At 44.5% G+C, this 20,542-nt stretch overlaps 2 protein-coding genes across 2 annotated transcripts in view; one reads left to right on the top strand and one right to left on the bottom strand.

The window, feature by feature from the left end:
- LOC104373597 (unconventional myosin-X) overlaps positions 1 to 20,542 on the top strand; it is a 93,049-nt gene that overhangs the window by 32,945 nt on the left and 39,562 nt on the right. The window contains exons 9-19 of the mRNA XM_086616155.1: positions 403 to 506; positions 1,865 to 1,994; positions 2,870 to 2,988; positions 6,732 to 6,878; positions 7,588 to 7,688; positions 12,315 to 12,381; positions 12,840 to 12,932; positions 16,586 to 16,654; positions 17,547 to 17,629; positions 19,159 to 19,267; positions 19,960 to 20,040. Of these exons, the coding sequence (XP_086472281.1) occupies positions 403 to 506; positions 1,865 to 1,994; positions 2,870 to 2,988; positions 6,732 to 6,878; positions 7,588 to 7,688; positions 12,315 to 12,381; positions 12,840 to 12,932; positions 16,586 to 16,654; positions 17,547 to 17,629; positions 19,159 to 19,267; positions 19,960 to 20,040 (1,103 nt within the window). The remainder of the gene's footprint in view (positions 1 to 402; positions 507 to 1,864; positions 1,995 to 2,869; positions 2,989 to 6,731; positions 6,879 to 7,587; positions 7,689 to 12,314; positions 12,382 to 12,839; positions 12,933 to 16,585; positions 16,655 to 17,546; positions 17,630 to 19,158; positions 19,268 to 19,959; positions 20,041 to 20,542) is intronic.
- The window catches only part of PLA2R1 (phospholipase A2 receptor 1), a 177,778-nt gene continuing 161,535 nt past the window's right edge, over positions 4,300 to 20,542 (bottom strand). The window contains exon 31 of the transcript XR_015222282.1: positions 4,300 to 4,317. The gene's annotated coding sequence lies outside the window, so the exon portion shown is untranslated. The remainder of the gene's footprint in view (positions 4,318 to 20,542) is intronic.

The following is a 20,542-nucleotide window of genomic DNA, read 5'->3' as shown; positions in this document are numbered from 1 at the left end:
TCAGAATTCTGTCTCAAGTGGTGATACCTAATTTAGAAGTCATTACTGTGTGTGTATAGTTAAGAATTTTTCTATACACTTTATGAGATTGAATTTCATCTTCTGGCTTTGATGGGGTTTTTTTGCTGAGTCAATTCAGTATTGAAATATTTTTCTGTGAGTCTGCACCTTGGAATTTGGCTGTTCTAAATCATTCTGCAAGCTTTGTTACCGCACACCCACCTCTTCTCCCTCCCCAGTGTATTTGCTGTCTAGGTGTGGCTTTTGAGGGACATGGAATCTGTTCAAATGAACTCTCCCTATGTAAACATACACACTGTTTTGAGGGACTAAGAACAAAAAGGCTGATTGCTAAAGAAATTGTTGTCTTTCTTCTCCCTGTCCCTTCTTCCTCTGTTGCAGAGAGTCTCTCCCTTTCTGAGCCAGAGACTTATCGCTACTTGAACCAGTCTGGTTGTGTGACTGATGAGAACCTGAATGATGTAGAAATGTTCAATAAGGTCATGGTGAGTCCTGTCCTAACTCCTCCTGAACTTCTGGGCACAATCTCATGGGCTATATGTCTAGATCTCACAGGCAGAATTTATTTGCCCTAAGCTAAAATTTGGTGTTCAACAAGTTTGAAACTCAGTTCTACATGTTTATGGTTAAAACAGGGCTCGAAGAGTGTTTTTAGTGTACAGAAATGGAGGAATTTGGGAAACAGTCAACCATGAATAATAATTTAGAATGATGGAGACTTTGAGGAGCATGAACCCCACCCTGTAATGGTTCCTGGGAGCTCTCTAGATGGCCTGGTGGAGGAAACCTCCCACTGACCATTAGAAGGGAAACAGTTTGGGCTGACGGTAGTGTTCTCCAGAAATTTTCTGGTAGAATTGTATCACCTGTGCAAATGGCATATTCTGAAATTCTGCACAGATTTCAATAGACATTTGTGACTTTAGCAGAGATTATGGGCTTAGCAGGATGAATATGCAATTCATGTTCTATTTTATAAGTGGTTATTGACCTGAGGGCTTTAATAATGTAGGTGAATCCAGATAGGCAAGGTGAGAGAAGTCAGCTTAGGGTTTCAATAGCTCCGGCTTGGTGTGATTTAAGAGAAGGAAATGTCTCCTGTACAGCAGAGGTGTCAATGGCAACATGGCATTTATGCTTCAGTAGAGAAGAGACCTGGAGGTAAGAAGGGAGTGCCCCACTGACAGGGCGAATGCATGAAAACTAGGTTCCACCTCTCAAAGTCAGTTTATGCCCCAAGAACCCTGGCTCATATGCATGCACTAAGGCAGAGGGAATGTGCCATACTTCATCATTATCCGATAACCTGTGTCTAACTTTCTAGCAGTTAATGCTGAAATCCTGGCTTTAAACATTGCTGCGTAAATCTTTACTTCTCTAAGCTCCACTAAATTAAGGGAGTTATAAGGATCAGAGTAAATTAAGTAAATTATATGGATCTGTCCTTCAGGGAAGACAATAAGGCAGAATGTGGAAACCATCCAGTGACATCTGTAACCGGTACTGCCAGTGTCCAGGGAAGGATCTCCTCACACATGCACAGACAAACACGTTCTTCCTGTGACAGACAGGCAACAGAAGCAGCAAAGTCCAATTTGAGGATAGGGCAAATGCCCACCTGCCTTAGATGGAGATGGGTAAATGAAGGAGAGAATGGGAGACAGTGAAGATCATTGACAGATGTATAGCTGAGAGAGGGGCTGTGCCATCCCTAGTTTCACTTTGATTCATGATAACTGTAATTCTGAGTTCTATATTTTAACATAGGCAGGGCATGAGTGTGGTGGTTGCGTTGTACTGTGGCTGTACATACAGCCAACATTGGCTGTATGGTTTTTCATAGACTGCCATGAAGGTAGTGGACTTCAGCACTGAAGAAATCAGAGACATCTTCAAACTTCTTTCTGGCACGCTTCATCTGGGAAATGTTGAATTCATGACAGCTGGTGGGGCCCAGGTTACAACGAAAGCAGGTAAGTGGGACCCTAGAAACTTGGAAGACCATGCAAAGCCCATAAGGCCCCCAAACGAGCTCACTCCATTGTCCTTTCTCCCTTTGCTATGCTGGTCTGCAGTGCCTTTGCCAGCAGGTTCCTGCAGTTTAACCCTGCAAAAGCATTGCCACAGGATGCATGGCTCCAGAGCATCGTATGATTTAGTTGGGCTGTGGCCCTGTGATCCATTTGTTCTCCTGGATGCTCTCAGACTGAGTCCACAGTCTCACAGTTTCTCTTTGCATTGAAAGAGCAGAAGGAAATGGGAACTAGGAGGAGTTTGAGATAAAAGTAGTCTGTTACAGACTTTCTCACATCTTCCTTTGAAGCATCTGCTAGTGTGCACTCTGTTACAGTTATCCAATCTGAGCTGGTCTGGTAAAGTGAATCTTTAAACAGACAGAAGCAATAAATATATATTACAAGTGCTTCAGTCTTAAGTTAATTGTTTCTCTTCTCGACATCCGAGTTTAGCAATCCCACGCTCAGACTGCACTATTGTGCCTTTCAGAAAATATATCTTCTCATTCAATAAATATTTTGCTGGTGCTGAGCTTCACACAGTGTTTTGCTCTTCCTGTTGTCAGCAGAAAGGCTGACTTACACGAGTGTCTTATACGTTATAGACTGTGGCCTGTAATGGGTGCTGACCCTGCCTCGGACTGGACATGTGAGCTTACAGCTTTGGGTACGCCAAAGAAAATTCAGTGAAGAGGAGCGTGTTTTGTGCTGGGGCTTAGTCACTTGCCTTGTAGGAGTCCCTGGGATTTCCTTACTGAGCTACAGAATATGGATCCCCCATGAGTACTGGGTATACCTACAGGAGATAAAAGTGTGTCCTCCTTTGTTATTAGTGCTGAACATTGCCAGTGACCTCCTGGGCTTAGACGCCTTCCAGCTTTCCGAAGTACTGACACAGAGGTCCATGATTCTGCGTGGGGAAGAGATCAGCTCCCCTCTCACTGTGGAGCAGGTAAGTGACCTAGTGTATGCTAATGCTTCTGCCACTTCTGTGTTTCCAGACCTTCTGTATCTCTCTTGTATCACCCATTCAAGTTTAGGATTTCCTCTTACACCTTCTAGGTGCTCAGCTGTGTCCTCAGGTGCTTTGCCCTTATTGGTAGTTCAGGTTCCAGTGTTGACTTCACTCTTCAGGCTTTACAGGGCAGTTTACTTGCAAATGGCAATGCACAATACTGGTTTTAAGTCACTTTCACTCACCAGGAATTGGCCACGCTCGTGTCTTGCAGAAGGTACGTCAGATGCTTTGTGGTAATTGCATGTGTGTATGCTTTCACCTTGCAGAACTCCCAGGTTACGCTGCATTTACTGGAAGATAAAAGCTTGCACACGGTTACCATGAGACATCTGGCAGATAGTAGTTTGTTACCCTACAGTAGCTTCTTTGTGTATCCATACAACAGCAAAGGAAGACCAAGTAAACTGATATGTAGTTCTCATCTTCTGAACCTGTACTGCATGCTGGAGACTGCTGCTTATCTGTTACATTTCTCTGTGGGTCATTACAGTGTTGTGCCTACTAACTTTAGCTTGTGGTGTTGCTGATCACTTGAGGGCACTCTTGGTGTTTCAGGTCCATGCACAGAAAAGAGTAGAAAATCTTCTCTCATTAATAAAATGCAAGACACTGGGAAACAAGGAATAATATTACTAGGACGGAATAAGCACCACGTTATAGCAAAACAACATCTGTAATGGAAATCTTGCACTGGCACAGACTGCAGAGGGTTATCAATCCACCCCTTACATTGGCAGAGAAACCAGAGTTACTAGACTTTGTCTGATGGATGTCTGTCTAACTTTCCTTCAGATTTCCCATGGAAGGAATTTCACAGCCTCTTGAAGTAGCCTGCTGTAGCTGCAGTGGAGTCTGGAGCTGAAAAGATTTTCCTCATATTTAGATTACCTTTGACATCCCAGCTGTCCACCTTACAAGCTTCTGCTTCTGTGAAGTTTTTCATGTGGTGTTCTATTTCCTAGGCTAAACAATCTAGTTCCTTCAATGTTTCCTTATAAGTAATTTTCTAAACCTCTTTTTCTGTCTCTGTTTTCCCACATCTTTCAAGAAGCATAGTGCCTATAACTGGACACTGTATTCAAGCTGAAGCCTCAGCAGTAATCATTTCAACAGAGTAACTACTTCTTTTCTTGCTGTGAACACACCTGCTAATATATCACACGCTAAGCTTTGCCTTTAAGAAATGTTTTTTTTCATAGTCTTTATGAACTTCATAGTCTTTTATTTCTTTGCAATAAAATTATGTGACAATTATTTTTCAGCCTATAGTGTGTAGTAGATATCCTCAGTAGCCAGTACCCCAGTTCCTCTTCTCAGCTGCCTGTCCTAAATAAGCCACATCTTTCTGTATCAGTGCACAAGGATGGATAACAATGCCAGAGAGGCACCGTGCAGTCCAGAACAACAGTGCACAGTTGTAGGATTTACAAGAGTCTCCCTGAGCAGAGCTTCCCCTGATAGTATAGCTGTTCCTGCCGTTTGTGCGCGTTGGGCTATACTCTTACTGCTTGCAGCCCAGTGAAGTACTAAGACTGCAGAAAAAATTGTTCTAACAAGTGGATGCTACTACTTAGCCATCTTCACTAGGTGAACCTGTTGCACTGGATGCTGGGCCAGTAAAGACTGTTCCTGCTTAAGCCTGTGCCCACCTATTCCCCCTTGTTGCAGGAACGCATCGATAGAGCTGCCAGGAATTTCTCATTGTGTAGCGGGCTCATTGCCTGTCTGAGCTTTGACATTTCAGTGGGCTGAATGGATGAACTGGCCTGAAGGCGGGCAAAGCTGGGAGGATGAAAGAAGCCTTTGAGAATCTCATTTGAGCCATATTGTGGGGAAAGTGGCTTTGCTTACAGCTGGATGGGGAGGTCCTGTTCCGGGAAAATGAGTCCAGCTTACTGTGTAGCTAGAGACACTGCAGAGGCATGGCCTTGAGGGCATTCTCAGTCCCAACTAATAAGACAGACCACCTGATGGAGAGAAATACCTAGAAAAGACGTGTGTGCCCGTGCTTTGAAATATTCTCTTATTTGGAGAAGGGAGGTTGCTGTATGTCTTAGACCTTGGGCTGCTGGAGAGGAGATACTACCCAGGAAGAGAAAGGAGGAGAAAAACAGTGGGTGAAAAGAAAGATCTTGCAGGCTGCGCCTCAGGAGCTTGCTGAAAGGGGGTGGGAGGATTCAGAGGCAGTCAGCCTATGCCAAGCAGAGCAGGAGAGGTCACGTTATTCAGGCTTGCAAAACTGAAGAGGATGAGGGTGCATTTAGATCTCTGATATTGCTGGTCAGGCCTACTGAAGGAATCGCCCTCGTGTCACAGACGAGACAGAATAAACAACCTGTAATTGGTCTAGATGCTGCGGTTTATTTATGAAGTGACAAGGTTATAGTTTTTACCCTGCTTGATTATTTCACATACTTGCTTGCTCACCCCTTGGCATTACATTCATTAGATGTCAACTTCTTTTCCCACTAGGGAGATTTTAGCTCGTCCAGGCGGGCTGGGCAGAAAGTTTTGTTGGTTCATGTTGTGTAGCTCCTCGCAGTCACCAGCCTCGGGAACTACCAGCCAAGGTCCTTGGGCATACCCTGATATTTGTCTCCACATGTCTGTGATCTCCATGATCTTTCCCCACTTCTAGCACCTTTCTTCCAGTCAAGATCGTTGCTGTCTTCTTTTCTGGCCCCTTTTTCTGCTCTCTGGGATCATGTCTTCTTTATGGAAACCCTTATTTTTGGCCTCCTCTTCTTTCCGGAACTCTAAGTCCTGGTTTCCCAGTCTAAATAGTGTATGTGCAGTACAGCATGTGATCAGTCTCTTAATTTGTGGTTCTGTCTCATGTCTCTTTATTAATTGGAGAATTTGGGGCATGCCACTTTTGTTTAGTCCAAGTGTTATCAGAACTTACAACCAGCTCATTCCTATTACAGCTATCAAGTGGCAGGCTTTTGCTTGAGATTTTGGAAGTTCAATTTCAGACATTCATCCACACACACCCAATTATCTACTGCCTGTGGTGATCACAATTTAAGTTATTTTTTCCACCTTTGACACTTGGTTATGATTGCTGCATAGGATGTTGGGTCAGCTCCAGAAAGGCCTCTCAACCCATGCTCTTCTGGTGCATGTGTCCTGGCTGTTGGCCAGCCTACCCCAGCTTCCAGTAGGGTAATGCTATTTGGAGGGAAGTTTTGGAGAGGGGATTTTTGAGGCTAACTTGATGTCAGAATACTCTATTAAATCCTGCCTTACCAGTTTTTGAAAAACTGAGCAGACATCCTTTTGACAGCTCTACTAGGAGTACTGAACCGAGATACCTTGCCTGTCACTGCAAATGTTGGCTCAGGTGATGCAAATGACTGCTGTGAGCTCAGTCACGAGGTATTTTGCCACCTTCTTCTTCCCCAGCACTAGTTCCACAAGATCTTGGTGATTTTGCTACTTCCTTCAGCCTCTCAAGTTCAGTTACCCAAGGGTCAGACATGTTACATCTGTATGTGTGTGGACTATTTGCAAACTTGAACGTCGACTGTACATACAAATACTGCACCATACACAACCAGTGCAGAGGTTGAGACGTCTAAAGAGGAGTGGAGGAACCTGAAGTCCCATAAAGGTTCGAAGTGCCCCTTATGCCTTCTCTTCTCCCTGTGACTCATTTTTTCTTTCTGCATTTACAGGCAGCTGACTCCAGAGACTCCCTCTCTATGGCACTGTATTCCCAGTGTTTTTCATGGCTCATTAACAAGATTAATACGAAGATCAAAGGCAAGGAAAACTTTAAGTCTGTGGGCATCCTGGATATCTTTGGCTTCGAGAACTTTCAGGTCAGGATTTTGTCTTTTGCAGGGTGGGTTGGTTTTGGAGATGTCAGAGCATATAGGAAGGAATTTTGGGCAGTTTCTGTCCTGTTTGTGTTAGCATAGGGAATGCTGGAATTTCTCCACTGCCGCTTCCCTCTGTGAGAACAAGATACATTTAGCTACCCTTTCTGCCACCTGTATTCATGTGGGCTGATGTTCAAGGTTTGGATTGTGACACAGACACAGATGTGCTGTGATAGATAATATTGAATTTTTGAGTTATATACAGATTAAATGTCCAACTCCTATATGTACATTGTTTGTTTACATCTGCTTTGCCTTGTGTTGAGAATCCTGTGTGTAATGCTTCTGATTGCAGCTGATAAGAGATGTATGTTTGAGTAGCCGTATAGTGACTGCTCAGATATTTCACAGAAGAGAAATCCCAGTGACCTAATACGTAGGAAATTATATTTCTTTCTTCCTAAGAAGAAGAGAGATTTGTCTTTAGCATCCTTTACTACCATTTAAGCCTACTGAATTAACTTTGCATGAGCTACAAAAGCAGTTCTCCTGGTGGACCTCCCCATACTGTCCTCCTCATCTGACACCCCTTGCCTCTATGATCGCTGGCTTTATTCCAAGCCTGACACCTTTCCGATCACTGTTTTATATTCTTTTAGAGCCCAGGAACAAGCATGTTAAGTTTTATAATCTTCGTTTCTTCTTATAGGTGAATCGTTTTGAGCAGTTTAACATCAACTATGCAAATGAGAAACTCCAGGAATATTTCAACAAACACATCTTCTCCTTGGAGCAGCTGGAGTACAACAGGTGACAAACGGAGGGAGTGGCCCCCTATTCCTTTCATGGGTGGTAGAATGGAGAACATCATTCCTCCTTTGTGCTCTGCAGTCTCTACTGCTAAGGCAGGAGCAGCAGCTGGCCCTTAGTGCAACCCTGACTGTGGATGTGTCTCTATAAGCGCTGTCCATGTGCTTTGCCAGCATAGGTCACTTGTCTCCAAGCAAAAGACCCTCCCCTGTGGTATTTAGAAAGTCCGGATTCCCTTCTATCTCTCAGCTGAATGTGAAGATCTTGGGCTTTAACCCATTAGAACGCGTGGTCACTGGCTTTATTACTGACTTCGGAAATGATTTACAGTGTTGTTATGCCAGTGGAATCTTGGTGTGCAAAAAGTAAAGTCCCTAAAGATAGATGGATAGATATCTGATAGCTGTGTCTGTCCTAGAGATTCCTGTGCTGTGAAAAGGGCTCTTTTCCTCAGCGAGGAGATTTAAATCAGGCTGTTTCCTTAGCTTAAAGAGTGTGGGGCCTTCTGCACAGCTGTTTCTCTTCTGTGGGCTTCATATTGGACTGTATTTTGTAAAGTACCTGGGATGTTCTAGAGTATTTCTTCTTCTAGAGAAGGCTGCTAGACAAATACTTCAGTTCTTGGTCTGAAACAGAAGCCTTTATGTTTGTGAATGAAGCAATTGAATAGGGTCAGTGAGGGCAATGAGAGCAGCCTGGTAAAGGGACACAGTTGAATAGGGAATTCATGAAATTGTGAAGATTACAAAACTGCAAGGCTATTTCTGCACTCATTTCTCAGGCCAGTTCCACCATTGCAGGAAGCTTGTGTTAAGAACGGTATCCTCGTGACAAAAGATTTTTTCCTGCTGATTACATAGGAGTTTAAGTTCTGTGGCTGAACTTTGGAAAGAACAAAAGAATTTTATTATCGACTACTCATCAGGTTATTCTAGGGTGGTGTGATAAAAGCTCATCTTTCACAGTATCAGCTCTGCTTCCTCAGGTTTAGTAAGTAGCTCCGTGTATTTCATCATTCAATTAGACAAGGGGTCTGTGGCATTAGAGACAACTTGATTGATTTGTGATTTGATTTGTTTCAGAAAACTCTGCTCCCTTCAATTCCGAAGTGTCTTCTTGCTCTTAGGACTCCAAGAGGTCTTTTTGTAAAAATATATGGCCTCTCTGATGCTCGTTGCAAAAATCTGAAACACTGTGAACTGATATTTTTGTCATTAAGTGGATAAGAGATTCTGTTTCCTATGAGGGATAGGTGGTTCTTTCCGTTCTTTCCATTCTTCGGAAATTATTCCAGTTTGTTGCTTCCAACTGTTGTGCGCAGGTTTCTGAATGCTTTGAACCTGAAAGTACAAAGCCTAGGCTGAAGAGTTTGTAGACAACAGCTTCACTATCTTCAAAACATTAGCCTTCGCCTGAAAGGTGTCTCTGTCACAATGTCAGTAAGTAGCTTCACACATACTCTGTAGTCTGTCTTGGATTCCTGAGCAAGAGTTATTCCCAGGCTTCTCTGAACTCTGAAAACAGAAATGGCCTGTATCATGGGAGTATAAGAGGGTGGTAAGAGGGGGAAAAACACATTCAGCACAGATTTACAGGATTTCATGGATGATTTTCGAAGCACACTTACCGTACTGCTGTACCTGTGTCAGCTCCCATTCTGAAAGATGCAGGGCCACCCTGTAGGTCTCCTGAATGTCAGGCCAAAGCTTACCTGTGTCATCCTCCTCAAAACTCTCCCTGAAAAGTTGCTCCTGTCTCTACTTCTGGTGGACTTGTGAATTGTGGTTCAGTCTTCTGGCCGATGTGCTTCAGGCCTGCTTTCCAGATTGGTGGGTCAGCAGTTGACTCTTGAAGCTGTGTAGCAAACTGTCTGTCATCACCACCACTTGGGCTGATGCTCATCACTCCTGAAAGAGCAACTGAGAGCGACTACAATTTCTTAGTGCTTGGTGTGGAATTTGCTCAATGACTACAAGACAAGCATCAGTCTCAATCACTGGGAGGGATAAGAAAGGCTGTCTCCTACTTCCATCTCCTTGTGCTAGCAGTGCATTGTGTCCTATTTTTTTTCCTCAGCCATGGCAAAGCCTAATTCCTGCAAATCATCTTGAGTCCTGGGACAGCTGTCATTCATAGATTCATAGATTTCTAGGTTGGAAAAGACCTTAGAGATCATCGAGTCCAACCATCCCTAATCCCCATTAAACCATATCCTCAAGTAGATCATCACCCTATTCTTAAACACATCCAGGGATGGGGACTCAACCACCTCCCTGGGCAGCCTATTCCAGTGGCTGACAACCCTTTCAGAGAAGAAATACTTCCTAACATCCAACCTGAATCTCCCCTGACTAAGCTTATGCCCATTTCCTCTTGTCCTATCACCCATCACTAATGTAAAGAGCCCTTCCCCTACCTCCCCACCATCTTTTCTCAAGTATTTATAGGCCGTAATCAGGTCTCCCCTCAGCCTCCTCTTCTCCAGGCTAAACAGCCCCAACTCCCTCAGCCTCTCTTCATAAGTTTTATTTTCCAGCCCCTTGACCAGTTTAGTCGCCCTTCTTTGGACTCGCTCCAGGAGCTCAATATCTCTCTTAAAGCGAGGGGCCCAAAACTGGACACAATATTCCAGGTGCGGCCTCACCAGTGCCGAGTACAGGGGCAGGATCACTTCCCTGCTCCTGCTGGTCACACTATTCTTGATACACGCCAGTATCCCATTGGCCTTTTTGGCCACCTGGGCACACTGCTGGCTCATATCAAGCTGGTAGTCAACCAACACCCCCAGGTCCTTCTCCGCCAGGCAGCTCTCCAGCCACTCTTCCCCGAGCCTATAGCGATGCTTGGGGTTTTTATACCCCAAGTGAAGGACCCTGCACTTGGCCTTATTAAAGCTCATGCCATTGGCCTCAGCCCAACGATCCAGTCTGTTCAAATCCCTCTGAAGGGCCTCCCTACCCTCGAGCAGATCGACACAGCCTCCCAGCTTGGTGTCGTCCGCAAATTTACTGAGGGTACATTCAATTCCCTCATCCAGGTCATTGATAAAGATGTTAAACAGAACTGGACCCAGCACTGAGCCCTGGGGAACCCCACTGGTGACCGGCCTCCAGCCGGATTTAGCCCCATTTACCACCACTCTTTGGGCCCGGCCATCCAGCCAGTTTTTAACCCAAAGGAGGGTGTGCCTATCCAGGCCAGCAGTTATCAGTTTCTCAACCAGAACACTATGAGAAACTGTATCAAAGGCTTTACTGAGGTCTAGGAAAACTACATCCACAGCCCTTCCCTTGTCAACTAGGCGGGTCACCCTGTCATAGAAGGTGATCAGGTTTGATTGGCAAGACCTGCCTTTCATAAACCCATGTTGACTGGGCCTGATCACCCGGTTAACCTGTATGTGCTCATTAGTAGCACTCAAGATAACCTGTTCCATGACTTTGCCCGTCACCGAGGTCAAACTGACAGGCCTGTAGTTCCCCGGATCCTCCTTCCGCCCTTTTTTGTAAATGGGGGTAACATCCGCCAGCCTCCAGTCCAGCGGAACTTCCCCAGTGAGCCAAGACTGTCCAAAGATAATGGACAGGGGTTTGGCAATGACATCCGCCAGCTCTCTCAGGACTCTCGGGTGGATACCATCAGGCCCCATAGACTTGTGGGCATCCAGCCGGAGGAGCAGTTCCTTGACCCGTTCCTCTGGGATCACAGGAGCTTCGATTTGCTCTCCCTCCCGGCTCTCAGACACCGAAGGCCAGCTCACCTGGGAACTACTGACCTTATTATTAAAGACTGAGGCAAAGAAGGCATTAAGGACCTCAGCCTTGTCCTCATCCCTAGTGACTAACGCACCCCCTGAGTCCAATAGGGGCTGGAGGTGATCTTTAGCCCTCCTTTTGTTATTAATGTATTTATAGAAAGACTTTTTGTTGTCCCTTACAGAGCTGGCTAGTCTAAGTTCCAATAGGGCTTTTGCCCCCCTGATTATCTCCCTACATGTCCTAACTTCCTCCCTGTATTGGTTCCTGGATGCCTGCCCATTCTTCCAAGACTTATAGACATCCCTTTTTCTTTTGAGATGTTCCCAAATCTCCTTTGTCATCCAAGCTGGTTTTCTACCCCGGCGGCTCGACTTCCGGCACACAGGGACAGCTCGCTCCTGTGCCTCCAGAATTTCCTTTTTGAATAGTAACCAACCCTCCTGTGCCCCCTTACCCTTGAGAGCTATCTCCCATTGGACTTTGTTAATCAGACTTCTAAACAGCCCAAAGTCAGCTCTCCCAAAGTCCAGCTTGGCCGTTTTAGTGTTCCCCCTTCTAACTTCCCCTAGAATTGAGAATTCTATTATCTCGTGGTCACTATGCCCCAGGCGTCCTCCAACCTTCACATCTCCCACAAGACCTTCTCTGTTCACAAACAGCAGGTCTAGGGGAGCACCTTCTCTAGTCGGTTCACTGACCAGTTGCGATAGGAAGTTGTCCTCCACACTCTGCAGAAACCGCCTAGACTGTTTCCTGACTGCTGAACATGACTGCTGCCTGAACTGTCATGTTCAGCTGCTTCTGTTGTCGTGCACCTCAGGGCATTGGATCTTGCATTTCACATCTTCTGTTTTTTCTTGACTGTCAGGGAAGGGATAAACTGGGAAGCCATTGACTGGATGGATAATGCAGAGTGCCTGGACCTTATCGAGAAGGTGAGCAGTTATCTGTGACGGTTTCCAGGGATCGCAGCAGGGACTGCTGATTATCTTGAGACCTTCCCTGGGGTTCCTTGGTTTTAGAAGCAAGTAGTTGCTTAGATCCTTTTCTCCTCATGACCTGGCAAAAGTATAAGCTGTTCTAGCCGTAGTCCTGGCTCAAGAAAGCAGATCTCTGCTCATCCTTGAGAGTAAGTCTAGGGAGGATGTCATAGTTTTAGACAGGTAGCAGCATTTAAGTAAAACCTTAATGTGATTTTTTAATAAATAATCTCCACTTATGTTCTGCTTACTGAATGTGTTGACTGGCCAGAATTCTGCTTTCAGCTCAAGCTTCGCGAGTACAACATAGGGTTTATTGCTCAATGTGCTGTCCAGATCTCCAGTTATTAGCTTGGTGCTGTGTAGTTAGAGCTTTTGCTGACTGTAAAAGCCTGTCTCTTGTTTGGCTGTAGAAACTGGGTCTACTGGCTTTGGTGAATGAAGAGAGTCGATTTCCCAAAGGCACAGACAACACCCTTCTGGAAAAACTTCACAGCCAGCATATGGTAAGTAAGAAAATAACCCGGCAGGCAAATGATCAGTATGTTAGCCCCATCAGCATTTCAAAACTGAAAGTGAAGGTTTTGTTGATGTAATCTATGTGCTTTGTGCAGGAAATTGAGAATGCCTTAGGCTCAAACCTGCGAGTGTTTAATAAAGCTGCACTGAACAAAAGTAATACATGAAGAAACCTGCAAATGGTCTCTTGTGCACATAGAGAGAGGGAGTGTGCATTCCACAGGCTGTGGGTAGAGGAGATTTAAATTAGTAGCATGGGATGGAGGTCAGATTCTGCTGGTCTGTGACAGGACACAAGGCAGCACCCCAGGCACAGGATGTGGCTTGCACAGTCTGCATGGGTTTCTTCTGCCAGCTGACTCACAGGAGTCTGCTCCAGAGGACATCAAATCTCTGTCTCCTGGGGCTGGAGATGGCTTTTGCTTCATGACTTTTAATGAAAGCTCTCTTGTTGTTCCTAATTAATTAAATTCTTTCATTCTCTTAGATTCTGCACCCAGGAGTAGAAGGGCTTTCTCATGCAGGTCAGAAAGTTATCCTGGGGACACAGAAACCACAGTGAGACCACTGTAGCAATCTCTCACCCTGTCTCTAGTAAAGCCAACACTCTGTTCTTCTTAATAGCAAATAGACTGAAAACAAAGTAAAATAAGCCCTGTATCATGGACTTATGGAATAATTTACTACTTTAGTAAGAACAATTAGCTTACATGTTTCCTAGTCCTCTAATTCAGGCTTCATCCAAGCCTGAAAACATACAAATTTGTATCCTTTACCCAACAATTTTTTTAAAATTGGCATAGATGCAGATACTCTCATTTTTCATGTTTGCATCTAACTCCGCTAGTAATTCTCGTGACTATAAATTGAATACAATAGTAATGACTTCTGGTTGGCTATTTACACATAGTTTTTTGGAACTATTTCCATTCTTTAGGCTTAAATTGATGCCTTCAATTTGGTCTGCTGTGGCTTTCCCTTGTATTAGAGGTCAAGGTATATGCGAATGCGTGATTTAACTTTTTTATTGTTATTGGTATTTTGTTAACTTTTAATATAGAACTTATTAATATTTTTAATACGTCACTTCTTCTAAATTTTCTTCCTGAATTGGCCCAACCTCTTCAGTTTGTCTCCAAATGGAGAAATTTCAAAGCTTCTGTTTCTTTCTGCTGTTTGTCTCTGAATTCCTCTAAATCTTTTCTCTATTCTTTTCTGAGATAAATAATCAGACCAGATTGCAGTTCCCTTGGTAAAAAGGTACCTGTGGTTTATTTGCGTATTATTTTGCATTCCTTTACAGCCCACATTTCGGTTGCTATTTTTGGTGATTTTTGTTCATTGAGTAGCCTTTTCATTAAGCTGTTCATAGTGTCACCTCTGTCTGCTTTGAGGGGATAGCAGTTAATGTGGAACCCTAGGGAGTTTACGAGAGATGGAAGAGGCTGAGGAGATGGAGTGCAGGGAGGAATGGTGAAGTAGATAGTGCTCTAGGGCTGCATTTTTTGAAGGCAAAAGTGGGCTTTTTTGTACCAGTTAGAGTCTCTAGTGCTGGCTGGAAGAGCGCTGGAAGGCATCCAACCAGCATTGCTGGAAAGCCCGAAGGACATAAGAGAACTAGCTCTCTTCTCTATGTTTTCTGTGGGTTGCAATAGGCTTAAGGAGGAAAAGCATAGAGATGGGCTTTAGGAGAATATGACCTCTGATACAGCAGGGGAGAGGAGCAATAGGGCAGATGGGAGAAGGAACCAGAAGCGTTGTAGGCATGGATTAAATATATGGGCTTGGCAGAGAGGGAGAGGAGGGTGCCCATCCATATGAGACAGTGAGTAACAGTCATGTTTGGAGTGGAAGAAAGGGAAGTCTGTGGCTGGAAAAAGATGACTGGATTGGGGAAAGGGAAGAGCAAAGAAATGGGGTCAATATGAAAAGGGAAAAAGGCAAAGAAAAAGTTTTCAATAGCACTAGTATATTATTAGAGTCAGAAGCCATCCACCCAATACTGCTAAAAGAACTTGAAAGTAAAAGAGCTGAATTACTAACAGTGTTGTGCAACAGCTTGCTTAAAATTTTCTTAGTACTTGCATCTGAGAAGGTGGGAAATTATTTTAATTTTTAGAAAGTATTCTACGAAATTATAGACCTATAATCCTTATTTCACTATTGGACAAATTCACAGAATGTGAATGGCCAGTTATCTCAGTGGAGGCAGGTCTGTAAGACTGTCTCACACGAGCACTGAGGTGGCAGTTTTCTGATGATCTACAGGGCAAGGCTGGACTGTGAGGGGCCTTATGACACTAACTAGGTTGAAAAATGAGGACGAAAAGCAGTGTAGGTAAATGTAAAATGGTGTGCCTGGAGGAAAACAGTCCCAGTTTCACATTTGAAATGGTGAGCCCCACGCTGATTGCTGCTCTTCAGGAGTAAGATCCAGACAGAGGCTGTGATGGATAATTCCATGGAAACATCACCACAGTGCCTAGTAGTAAGAAAAAAAAACAAACAGATTGAGTATTGGAGGTTCCTAGGAAAGAAACAGAATAAAAGCAGAAAACACTGTTATGGCACTGTATAACCCAGGGATCACCTGCACTTTGAACAGCTACAGCACTGGGCCCCTCCTCTCAAGGAGGGATTATGTCAGATCTGGTAAACAACAGGCCTGGGACAGCTTCAATGTTATGGAAAACTATGTTGAAGGGACCCTGCAGTATGAAAAAAGATGGCTTAGAGGGGATAGGATGGGTTTAAAAGTCACACATTTGTAGAAGACAAATGCCACTAATGGGAGCCAGGCTTAAAACCAACTGGCTTTAGTTCCCTCTGTGGTTGGTTGAGAGCTCCCTGCCAAAGGACACTCTGGATGCAGGAAGTCTGTATGCATTCAGGTGTGGAAAGGGCAAGTATTTCAAAGAGAAATCCACTTGGGGTTAGTAGTTAGGCAGACCTCATGAAAATCATTGGAGTTTGAGAGAGTATTAGGATGAAAGTATCATTTATATGCCTTGTTCCTTCCTACTCTACCCTGCATAGCCACTGCTGGAGGCAGAATATTCAGCTGGAAGAACCATTGGTCTCAAGCAGCATGGCTGTTCTTACATAGTTAATGGTGTTCATGGAACAAAGAAAGGAGGGGGAAAAAGAGAGAGTAGAGCAAAAGGAAGAAAAAATGAATATTGAAAAAAGGGGGAGAGAGGTGCAAAGAAAGATGAAATATAGAGAAAGACAGGAGATTGGTATGATATTTCCTTTGACAAAGAAGACGTGTAGGTGTTCTGCAAAGCTGCCATCTTTCCTGCATCCTGATCTTGTGTCCCACACCACATGGTTTGTGTGGAGCCCAGTCTCTTCAGGTGTCAGACACGCACAAATTAACATTTCATCCACGGCATGCCTGCCTTGATTATGCAAGCCCTTTCTCACATGAGGAATGCCTTGAAGGGCCGGATTTTTCCATCTTATTGGAATACTATATTTGTAATGTAGCTGTAGATAGCCACAGCAGATGTGGTCGGGCTCTGCAACAGCTAAGGTCCTTACCCATCCCAGCGTTGTCATAGTCATGGCAGATTTCCTGACTGAGACTATTTATTCTTACACTGGCATTGTAAGAAGACTTCTTTTTCTTTCATTTCAGAGCAACCACTACTATGTGAAGCCTCGGGTAACAGACCATCAGTTTGGCATAAGGCATTATGCTGGGGAGGTAGGTGTTCATGGCGTATCTGTGAGATGCTTGGTATATCTTGGGCTTAAGGTCCTGGATTTTAGATACCAAAAAGCAAGAATATCTGAGTTGTGTGTTTCTGCACAGTTAGTGCCCCATACCAGAGCACAGGGAGTGTGATGGGCTTAAAATAACATGTCATTCTCTAGTACTATATTCTCCAATTTGGACATTTGTTTGAATTTCTCAAGCAACTTTTGGTTTCAAGGATAAACTCCTCCTTACTTCTGTAACTGTTGTTGTGTTTTCTTGGACATTCACAAACAAACAGAACCCAAAGTAAAAGTCACAAGGAAAATTTGGCTTTTGGGGAGGCGGAGCAAAGACTAAATACCTATTGCAAAAAGGAAAAGATCTCCAATCCTTCAAGGTTAAATGCTGCTCTTTGTTGTGGAGAGATATGGAGCAGATGGAGGTGTGTCAAGGAAGGGCATCTGCACACTAAGGAAGGGCTAACCTCCTAGAATCATATCTGCTGAGCATTAGCGGTTGGGAGGTCAGGGCACTGGGTGGCATAGTTAGTATTTCATGAAGTGAATGGAGTACCTTACACCTTGCAGAGGATATCCCTGCACTCCCCCCACCAGGCAAATCTTTTCATCTCTTTCACTTTGCTCCTGTTTTTGAGGTTTTGGGGTTTTGTTTGGTTTTTTGTGTTTGTTTGTTTTTTTTTTTAATTGATGTCTAAAAGCCACTTTCTTGCCAGTAACTGCAGACCTCTGGAGCTCTTTGACCTCAAAAATTCGGATCTTGGCACATGCCTGCAGTGTGACTGTGTAGCTCTGCTGGAGGTCTTGTATATTGGCATGTTAATGTAGAAGTGCTTAATGATTTGTACAGCGCTGTTCTTTTGGCTCTGTCTGCATTGCAGGTCCTGTATGATGTGAGAGGCTTTCTGGAGAAGAACAGAGATACCTTTCGAGATGACATTTTAAACATGCTGAAAGACAGCAGGTATGCCCCCCTTATGCTTTTGAGGAGGCCACATCTTTTGGGCTGGACTAAGCCACCTTCATGTAGTAACCAGACAAAGGCAAGCAGTTGCTTTTGTCTGAGCATCAGACATCATTCCTTATCGTTCTTCTCTTTGTGCTTAAGTGGCCTGGCAAAAGAAAGGAGAGCTGAAGAAGTCAGATGAGGCAGGTTTAATCAGTACTCTTGTTGTCCCAGTTTTGAAAAAACCTATAAAAGCATGACAGAAATCCCTCCAGGCAATGCTGGCTTTCTCCCTTCTCTTTTCTCCCTTTCCTCCTCTTCTTCCTCTTACCTCCCTGTCCCAACAATGGCAAATTTGCCGGTGAATGAATCAAGGCTCTTTACCATGCTGTCAAATGCCAGCCTTTGAACAGAGGCTGCTTGTTTTCCAGCTTGCTTCTTAGTGAAGAGCTTCCATCCTTATCTGAAGCCAGACTGAGCCATTGCTGTGGGACTGGGCATGGCCCTAATATTATATGCCAGTGCTGCAACATGACCCTACAGAAATGAGCTGACTTTGACTTTGAGCAAGGTCTTGGAAGACAGAGGGGAGGCCTAGTAGGAGAGAGACATTTAATAACATGACAGATGCTAGAAGTTTTTGAGTAGCAACTGTACCACATGCCTCTTACCACAGCCCATGTATTGCCTTTGGGCTCCAACCTGATGAGACTCTTTCAGAATTGCATCTTCTCTCAAACCTGCTGCAGAGTTTGCACTGTGAGCAGCCTTGAAACAACCTGAGGGAGCTGAGAATACGAGCTGCTTGTAGCTGCGTTGCTTGTACAGTGGCATCTGGGGAACATTTTACACAGGGCTTTAAGCCAGAATTGTGGTCGTCATTGTCCAGCGTAATAGAACTCAGGGTGTTTCAACAAGCCAGAAAGGGAAATTCTGCTAGAAGCAGTCATAATAATAAACTGGCACATAAGAGTGCTGGAGAACTTTGCGCAACTTCATAAGAACCAGCATCACTGCCTAAGGAGTGGCAAGATGGTGAAAGATTCCCCAGAGCTGACCTACGCTGAGGGCAGCTCTAGAAGTCTTCTGGCCACAGAAGGGCTGTGGTTGCAATTGCATGAGCAATGCAATGTCATGGGTGCTTGCCATGAGAGCTAAGTCAGGAGGGGTGCGACAGCACACAGTCTAGCTCGAGTACCTTCAAGGTAGTTTCACCTGGGGGCACATAGCTCTAGGGAGGTGTCCCAGCCAGTGCAGAATGGAGATATTCCTTTATGTAATGTCTTGCTTGACAGCGTGAGATGGAGTTTCTGGCTTTGCAGCTGAATGTGACATACAGGACAGCTCACCGGGTCTGGGCAGCCATGTGGAAAATGCTAATTTCCTCACTGAAGTGCCCAGCTGAACTGCCTCCTGCAGCTACTCCATGGCACAGCAAGAATAAAAGGAGATGTTTCACACTGGGACAGGACAGTAGCTGAGAATGAGAGCCATCTTCTCACAGGTGGTGGGTGTCTTTCATCTTTAATTCTTTTCTCCTCCCTTAGGCTGGACTTCATCTATGACCTTTTTGAAAGGGTCTGCAGTCGTTGCAGTGAAGAGACACTGAAGATGGGCACCCAGAGGCGCAGACCGACTGTCAGTTCCCAGTTCAGGGTAGGATGTTTTCCAAGAGAGCAGAAGGCTTCTGGGGAGGAGCAGATGGGTAAAGCAAGGCCTGCAGCCAAGAGTAGTCATTCATCCTTGTTTTGTGTCCAGCACTGAAAATGTGCAGGAATTTGTAGTGCTAAAAAAAAGACAGTGCCACTGCCCCAAGGATTTCTGTCTGGTGTAAAATATGAGATGCTAAGACTGAGCAGGGTGGCAGAGGAAAAGAATAAATATATGAAGTTCTTGAGGTTCTTTGATCTTTCATGTTGGTTTGGTGTTTCAGCTAAGTGTATGTGTCCTTTTAGGCCACATCTTTTACAGGTATAGTGGCAATTCCAATAAAACCTTACTGCGGGGACCTTGCAGGTATGAATCTCATCCCCCTAGACTGTCTGCAAACCTGCTAGTTTCACAGTTTTAGTTTCCTATATTTAAAGTTTGAGAGACTTGTAAAAATAACTCACATCAGCTATACAGCTCTGAGAACAAGGATGGCCATGCAAACAGTGTTAGAATAAACTAACTGTGTGGGTATGTTTTGGACAGGAAGGGATCTCCTGGCTTATTGAAATTCTGGTAGGCAGAGTCAAAGGATGTTAGGAATGGGACAGCTGCATTGAAGACCCTATTGCATCAAATGTAGCCCCTTTCCCTTCTGTAGTGACTGATCCTTTGGATGTTGTCTTGCTGCTTTTTAGGATTCTCTCCATTCCCTGATGGCCACGCTTAGTACTTCCAACCCATTCTTCATCCGCTGCATCAAACCAAATACAGAAAAGGCAAGTGTGTCTTCCAGTAAAATGTGTGCATGTGACACAGGCCTTCATGAGTGCTCACTTCCACAAACACCTGACAGGAAACAGAGGATAAGAGCAGTTCCCCTTCACCTTGCGTTTTTCCTTCTACTTGTTTTATAGTTGAGGAAAAATACACCTTCCTCCTGGTAATGAGATGAAAAACTGCATGCTGAGTATAATAGGATATAGCCATTCCCACCTCCTGTGCTTATGAAGCCTTGAAGATGGACCAGGCTTGTGCAGAGCCCAGTGTGGTGGTAGAAGCAATTGCTCCTGTTTGTGGTGCTTGTAGACAATTTGTTCTGGAATGCAGGGCTTGTGTGGTTGGAAGCATCTCCTGCAGATCCCTGGCTCTGAGGCAGAGGAGGCGAACGCTTCATGAGCAAGTCACAGTAGTTAGAGACAGGCTGGCTCTCGCTTGCATGGTGAACTGTGATGGGAGGATATGCTGCTAACTAGATTGGGTGGGGAGCTCTGAACTGAT

This window comes from Tauraco erythrolophus, chromosome 8 (genome assembly GCF_009769465.1).
Source record: "Tauraco erythrolophus isolate bTauEry1 chromosome 8, bTauEry1.pri, whole genome shotgun sequence".
NCBI lineage: Eukaryota > Metazoa > Chordata > Aves > Musophagiformes > Musophagidae > Tauraco > Tauraco erythrolophus.
This window is presented reverse-complemented; position numbering and strand designations above follow the sequence as displayed.